Source organism: Megalobrama amblycephala, linkage group LG1 (assembly GCF_018812025.1).
Source record: "Megalobrama amblycephala isolate DHTTF-2021 linkage group LG1, ASM1881202v1, whole genome shotgun sequence".
NCBI lineage: Eukaryota > Metazoa > Chordata > Actinopteri > Cypriniformes > Xenocyprididae > Megalobrama > Megalobrama amblycephala.
Genome location: NC_063044.1, coordinates 24579240 through 24586864, shown reverse-complemented (window position 1 = coordinate 24586864; position 7625 = coordinate 24579240). Strand labels below are relative to the sequence as shown.

At 36.3% G+C, this 7625-nt stretch overlaps 1 protein-coding gene across 1 annotated transcript in view; it reads right to left on the bottom strand.

Annotated features, from left to right (window-relative positions):
• LOC125265355 (nuclear factor 7, brain-like) overlaps window positions 1-6057 on the bottom strand; it is an 8933-nt gene extending 2876 nt beyond the window's left edge. The window contains exons 1-5 of the mRNA XM_048185501.1: window positions 5121-6057; window positions 4877-4972; window positions 1594-1824; window positions 1490-1512; window positions 1290-1408 (exon numbers count right to left, since the gene is read on the bottom strand). Coding sequence (XP_048041458.1) covers window positions 1290-1408; window positions 1490-1512; window positions 1594-1824; window positions 4877-4972; window positions 5121-5513 — 862 coding nt within the window. The 5' untranslated portion in view covers window positions 5514-6057. The remainder of the gene's footprint in view (window positions 1-1289; window positions 1409-1489; window positions 1513-1593; window positions 1825-4876; window positions 4973-5120) is intronic.
• Window positions 6058-7625: the final 1568 nt, after the last annotated feature.

Genomic DNA, 7625 nt, shown 5'->3' with positions numbered 1-7625 from the left:
CATGGACCAAAGACATGTAAACAAACCAAAAACAGGAAGACGAGACCCTAAAAAGGACAGAATCCTCACGCATGCCGGTTTTTCTTGTCATAGTCGCGAGTTTGCCCATCTCAGGCATCAGATGCGCGTCTCCACGCAGCAGATTGTTTGTGTGTGAACGGAATGGATTCCTGCCGCTGTTTTGACTACTTTACACATTTTGTAAGCTCTTCAACGAGTTCCCAGCTGGCCAAAATACCATCACATGCAGGCTACGCACACACAACGAGCTCATTTATCCTCAGCAGCACATAGCATTGTTTTGGATGTTCAGGTAAGTTCCGTCTCAAAATAGGCAATACGTCATAAAAATCCGACCAATCACATTGTGAATGTATCCCTATGCCTTAAGGTTCAGTATCTTTTGGTTCGGTGATAAAATTGCTAATCTGAATGCTAATCGGACCAGGACTAAATGTTTTTTTTTTCTTCTTTAGGTCCGGATCCAAATGAACGCACCCTTAATGAATACTGAAAAGTGGTAGAGTTAATTAGATAAGTAATTAAGTGAGTGATGATTGACCATTATTGAAGATACCTGATGTCAACAAGCAGAATCACCAAAGAAAATCACAATTGTAAGTCACCATTATGGAGATTATGGATCCTTGTCCATTGACATTTTAATATTAGAATATTTCCTGGGCTGTTGTAACTGAATTGTAACAGCCAGACAAGCAAAAGAGAAAAGATGATTAGGTGGTGTTGGTTTTGACATAATCATTATTTGACCTGAATCACTGAACTCATTTAGAGCCTAAACTTCTGAGTTAGATTTACCTTAATAGATTGCAACATCCCTGTGATTCTACAGCATAAGATCCGGCATTTACAATATAATCTACAGGATTTCTTAAAAGTTGTTAAAAATATTTCATTTAGACAAACAGACATCAAGATTCAGCCTGTGAAATCTAATATTAAAAAGTCAAGGTTCAAGAGCCCAACTAAAGCAAACACTAAATTTGTGATTTTTCTCTTTTGGTGATTTTGCTTGTTAACATCAGGTATCTTCAATAATGGTCAATCATCACTCAATCGCTTAATTAATCTTAATTTAACACGTTAGCTCTTATTTTCTCACTTTACAACTCTTGAGTGTGGTATCACATACACTCCCAGGAGAGTTAATTTTAACACTAGGAGTTTTTGCTGTGTAGTAGCTCATCTATAATGCTAAACTTTGTCAATCTTAACCCATATGTCATTTCCACTGTATCTGTAATAGCACACATCTTCTCCAGACTCACTGTTTTGGACGATGTCCTGCATCTTCTTCCAGACTCTGAACTGCAGGTTGCCCAAGTAACGTGACACATGAATCAAAGCTCCAGAATCCATCTGTGGATCCGGCTGTGAGATCTGGACTCTGGAAGAACATTCAGGAGTCAGAACTGCAGTGGCTTTGGATCAGAAGCAGAGAGACCAGAGACACCAGCAGATCACTCACCTTTCCATTGAGACTGGAAACTTCTGTAGAACAAACACACCATTTATCATCAAGAACTCAATCAATCATCAATCAATCAATCAATCAATGATCTGAAATCAGACCTTCAGAAAGCAGACGTCATTGTCTTTCATCATCTCCTCCATGTCTTTGATTGTGTGTGAAAGAGCTGAGATGTGTTTGTTAATCTCCTTCAGCTTCTCTTTCATCATCTGCTTCTTCTGCTCCTCTTCCTCCCTCAGTGCAATGATTGTAGCTTCTTCTTCATCTCTGAGAAACTGATGAAGCTTCTCAAACTGCTGTTTAATCTGAAGCTCCGTGTGATCAGCTTGAGACTGAAATCAAACCACATTCACTTCAATCATCTCAAAAGACACAACTGATTCTGGAGCAGCATGAAGAGTGAGAGGGTAAATGTGGGTTAGTTAACTACAACTTTCACTTTATGAAGTACTAGTACTGTAAAAGTAGCTGTTCTGACTCTTTAGAGTACAGATACAGATAATCCCCTCATCCTCTCCTCACAAAACTAGCGTTAAAGGTGCACTGTGTAAAATTTAGGAGGATCTATTGACAGAAATGCAATAAAATATGCAATAAAATAAAATACATAATTATGTTTTCGGTGGTGTATAAAGACCTTACATAATGAATGGTTATGTTTTTATTACCTTAGAATGAGCCATTTCTATCTACAAACACCCTGACATGTTAAGTCTCCATTTTATTAATTTATTAATTATATAATAAGTGAACCTCAAGGAACATAAAAAAATCCATGTCATGACCTCTTTATATTACATTAAATATCTTACAATAGTCAAAGGTGAACTTCTGTTTACGTCTCGCCTCAGGTAGATGAATATTGTCAACAGCTCATGTATATTAATCACGTTGTCTGCTTTTGCCTAAAATTAATTTTAGGAGTGTGAAAGGTGAGTTAGCACTAGGTAATTGAGTTGCCACTTGCCTGTTAGTCCAGCCCACTGCCAAAGCACCTAGAAACTGGAGGTTTTGTTTTATGCAAACAGTTAGATTTTATAAACTTAAAGGTGCCCTAGAACCCTATTTCACAAGATGTAATATAAGTCTAAGGTGTCCCCAGAATGTGTCTGTGAAGTTTCAGCTCAAAATACCCATAGATTTTTTTATTATTCAATTTTTTTAACTGCCTTTTTTTGGGTGTAATTAAGGATTTTTGGGGCCCTGGAGAAGTTTTGACATGCCCTGACATTTGTGCTTTTTTCAGTTGTTCATAAACATATTAATGGAAAAAGTGTCATTACACTGTATTCAGCACAAACTAGGCTACAATAATATGTGAGGAACATGTATGTACATGTTTGTGTTTTTGAAGGAATAACGTTTATGCGTGGTTATTGAAAAAACCAAAAACTTAAGTCACTGAAATAAGGCCAAAAAAAGTATATTAAATCTGTGTTCATAAGACTTCTAGGTATTGGAGGTTGTAGACTAGAGTTTTTGCTTCAGAATGAAGTAAAAATTATCCTTCCTACTCTTCATATAAAACAATAGAGAGATTTAAATTTTCTAAGACACTTTTGGTCAAGAAACACAGTATGCATGGAGGCGTGAATCCTCATGTATAATGGGTGATTCTCACCTGAGAAGACAAAAGAATTGAATAATAATGACCTGAAATGACTTGCATATTAATGAGGCCTTTCAGTCAGGTAGGCTGTGAAAAAAACCCTCTGTGATCATGCTAATAACAGGATTAAAGTCCACTCAGGACAAAAAAAAACATGATTTTTGTGATCTCATGCATGCACGTATTATTGCACATGATATGAAGAAAATTTTGTATAGGCCTATGTTAAATTACACTACCAGTCAAAAGATTGAACACATTATAATGCCATTATAATGTTTTTAAAAGAAGTCTCAAGTCTCTAACCAAATAATGGTTTTCTATTTTAATATACTTTAAAATATAATGTATTTCTGTGATGCAAAGCGTCTGAACATACCTACCTCTAGGGCATTTCATATAGGCTACTGTATTTGTTATATTATAGAGCCTAAATGTTGATGTGCAGTTGACAAACTATACATCATTAAAAAGATCTAAGACTCAAGCTTCACATTTTGACTCTTAAAATCTTATACTGACCATAATTTCTTAATATGCTTAAAAGCATACACACTTGGAGAAATATTGATGGATTCTCATATGTTTATATCAATTTTCTATACAGAGGAGTAATATTTATATTCTATATTTATCGTCATCATTATGAGCGCTGGATGCTGTGTTTTTAATTCATTTGCAGCCGGAGGGCGCTCTGCCCCTTTTGTCCACAAATGCCTCAGTAAAAGAAGAGGCATATCATGTGACAATCAAGGAACTAACAGAGGCAAGAGATCGCTAAATATGGCTATTCAAAACACTTTTGAAGACAATAAATACACGATTGAGATGACGAATGCATGTATTGACTGAATTTGCGTCTGAATAGCGCTAGCTCCGTGGGCGTGGCCGCATTAGCGGATAATGAGCTGAATCACAGACTTCTGACATGGCTCTCTTTTCATACAGATTACATAAACACAGAAGGTTTGTTTTCGATTTGACTTACATGTTTTAAAACCTGACATCTTAATGTTTTTTTAGACATAAGTGTAATTTTTTTGTCATTAGTATTCACTAAGTTACAGTTAATTTTCTAAGAACTATCAGATTGGAGTTCGTTCAGAGGGAGAGGAGAGATCACGCATCATGTTAGTTTTCTTTATTTTACAAAGAGCACAACATTTTGTTTTTACTCTGAGTGTACACAAATGAAAGAAGATATTCCATAGATTAAAATGGTGTATAACTCTTAATTGTATGTGCAACATTGACGGAGTATTTTGAGTCTCTTTCACACTGATAAGAAAAAACCACGGTGGTATCGCCGGCGATACCTTCAGACCTCAGAGTGTTAACTATGCCGAGGTAAAATAATTTTCAATTCTAGGGCACCTTTAATACGAATTGCCCTGTTTACACCTAGTATTAAGATGCATTTTGGTTGATTGGATCACAAGTGGACAATGTTAAGTACAGGTGTAAACAGTCTAAACCGTTTTGAGCTTGTCCACTTTTGACCACTTCCAGAGGAAGTTGAAAACACATTAGACCGGATTGCTTTCGTAGTATAAACACGCATGAGGTTAAATGTGTTCAAACAACCGCAAAAGCCTACTCTCTGACTACTGACTTAATGTGTAATTATGTAAACGTGTTATATGTCTCTCGTCTACTTGTGATCCGTTTGACCAAAACACCAAATCTTAATACCAGATGTAAACAGGGCCTCAGACAAACCATTTCAGCTGTTCTAATCAAACTTGTAAGTATATGTCAAAAGAATTAATCCTCACCATGATGTGTTGAACTATTTTCTCAAACTTTGCTTTAATGTTTTCTTTGTGTTTCAGTTTCTCTTGTAAGGGCTTCAGTGATGTATTGAGCTCCTCCTGGAATTTGAAAGTGAAAGTCTAAGACACCAGATATTTCTTCAATATATTCATGTAATACAAAATGGTACAGAGACATTTATACATTGTTTATGATATACAACTTATACAAAACAAGAGTTTATCCTCATCTGTAAATCTTTCTTACCTTATATAATGAAGCCACTTCATCGATGGGTCTGAATGTGTGATTGATGTGTGTCTGTGAAGTATAGCACACTAAACATGCAGGATGTTTGTCCTCCAGACAATAGAGTTTGAGTTTCTCACTGTGTAAACTGCAGAGCTCCTCAGATCTTGGTGATTGGCTCTCATTTCTCTCCTTCAGGAACAACTCACACAAGTTTTTTAAAGCAAGATTACATGTCGGCTCAGATTTTGATCTTATCCTGCAGACAGGACACTCCTGAATTTTCTTGATTTTCCAGAACTGCTGAAGGCACTCTTTACAGAAACTGTGACTACATGATAAAATAACAGGATTGTTGAAGATTTCACGACACACAGGACAGGAATAATCATATTCAGCTGGTGAATCCATTCTCTCAGTTTGAGCTTCAGAAATGTAGACTTTACTTTCACTTTCTGAATGATGCTTTCAAAAATGAAAATGTACAAATATCCGCAGTCTGTTCTGAAACAAGCTCCTCACAATCCTTTAAAGTATTTTTCTTCATTTTCCACTGATCGCTGATTCACCTTTTTTTGCCTTTGTCAAACAGTAGAGTCAGTTTGACAGGAAGAGAAATAATGAGACAGTCTCTTCCTTGTAGTAGATGCAGTGAATAGTTCTGTCCAGGACACCCCCATACAGTTTGTGTAGTTGGTATGACCCACTGGTGTATGGCATTATGCATTATAACTCCTGTGTACGTGTCTTAATGTTAACTAATGTTTAACAAAGACTACAACATTCCTAGTAAGTGTTGTAAGAGGGTGGAGTTTCTGATCATCCAGGTTTCGTTGTGCAGCAGGTCAGATGACAACGTCAGGATTTCTTCAGGTTAAAGGTGATAGAGAGGATTTTTTCGTCGACTGAGAATCCAAAGACTGTTACTGAGTTTTTGAAATGAGCGCATGCGTAAGAACAACCCCCTCCTTCACAGCTCATTTCAAAGGAACGCCTCCCAAAGCTCGTGCACGAGTATTGGAACACGAGTGTTTACCACCGGCATTCGCTGTGTCGTGTTTTTTGGATTCATTATGTCGGACTCACCGCAGGTAATTCATAATCTGCAATTGTTACTCCTGTCTCCTGACAAAAACATTGCATGCAGCGCCTGTGGAGTGTGGAAAGTTACTGGAGAGCGCAGCCGCGCTCGTCTCTTACAAGGAACGTCACGGCAGTGATTGACAAGCCAGAGGGCCAATCCGCGCACGTCTCTCACAAGGAACGTCACGGCAGTGATTGACAAGCCAGAGGGCCAATCGTTTACGCGATGACCGCGTAAACAATTGGCTGATGTTTTTAAGGCCCTACCTCGTGCACAGATTATGTATATTAATATTATTACTTTCAGTGCACCTAATAAGTAGTCTTTTATCAGTTAGTAAAGACAGTTTCAAGTAATATTGCAAAAATGTATAAAACAAAACATCCTCTTTAGCACCTTTAATGAACAAAATCAAACTCTCAAAAGTTTAATTCTAAGAAATGCTAAGTTTAATGCAAGTGTGTTTTATTGCTCTTTATTTGTTGGTCATTAAGTTCACAGAGTTATTGTCATCAACAAATCTTTACCAAAATGACTCCTTCACATGCTGTGTTTGGAGATGCGAGCAACACCTACAGAGTTTACAGATATTACAAAGTAATGACCAGAAAATCATTTTACATTCTACACATTTGTTCATTTAGCAAACACTTTTTTTCCAAAGAGAGGAATACAACAAAGGGATTCATCTTGAGGAGGCAATACACATGAACAATACAATTTAAGTTTTCATCGAGCTTAAAATAAAAAAATAAATTGAGTTTCATAAATTTGAATGTCACAAAACTACTACAATTCATTGGATAAGTGAGGCTGAAATGCAAATATTAACAGATAAATTGTTCAAAGGTAATGTTATATACACAGTACAAAATTTAATTTATTGCCAGATATAGGCTAGCATGATGCAAGTGCAAACGGCAGTCTAAAAATGTATATTAAAAAAAAAAACTCTCTTTACTAGAATTGAAGTTTAGAAATGATTAAAGTGATTGTGTACTTTGTCGTGGTCAGTGGCCAACTTAAAATATACATTTCATCTCAGATTTTACCTCAGAGATTGTTCGTGCGCAAATCAACCAAACAGAATATTTAATTACGTAATTAAGTTACATTTACATTTATGCATTTGGCAGTTAAAACGCTCTTATATCAAAAACATTGAACATATAGGCAAAATCGATTAACAAACGGTCAGGAAGCGCTTACCTTGTCTCTGGAGTCCGTCTGCTGGAAAAAATGACCGTTAATCAGGCGCGTGCGCAGTTGACAGAACTTGTGCGCGCTGCTAACGGTTTAAAATTCAAACTTTGTCTCGTGCCCCATTCAAAGCATCTCTTTTATTCACACACACAAAAAAAAAAATAATAATAAATAAATAAAAATAAATAAATATTATGAATAATCACCATTATTTACTAAGTAAAATCTTTGGTAGC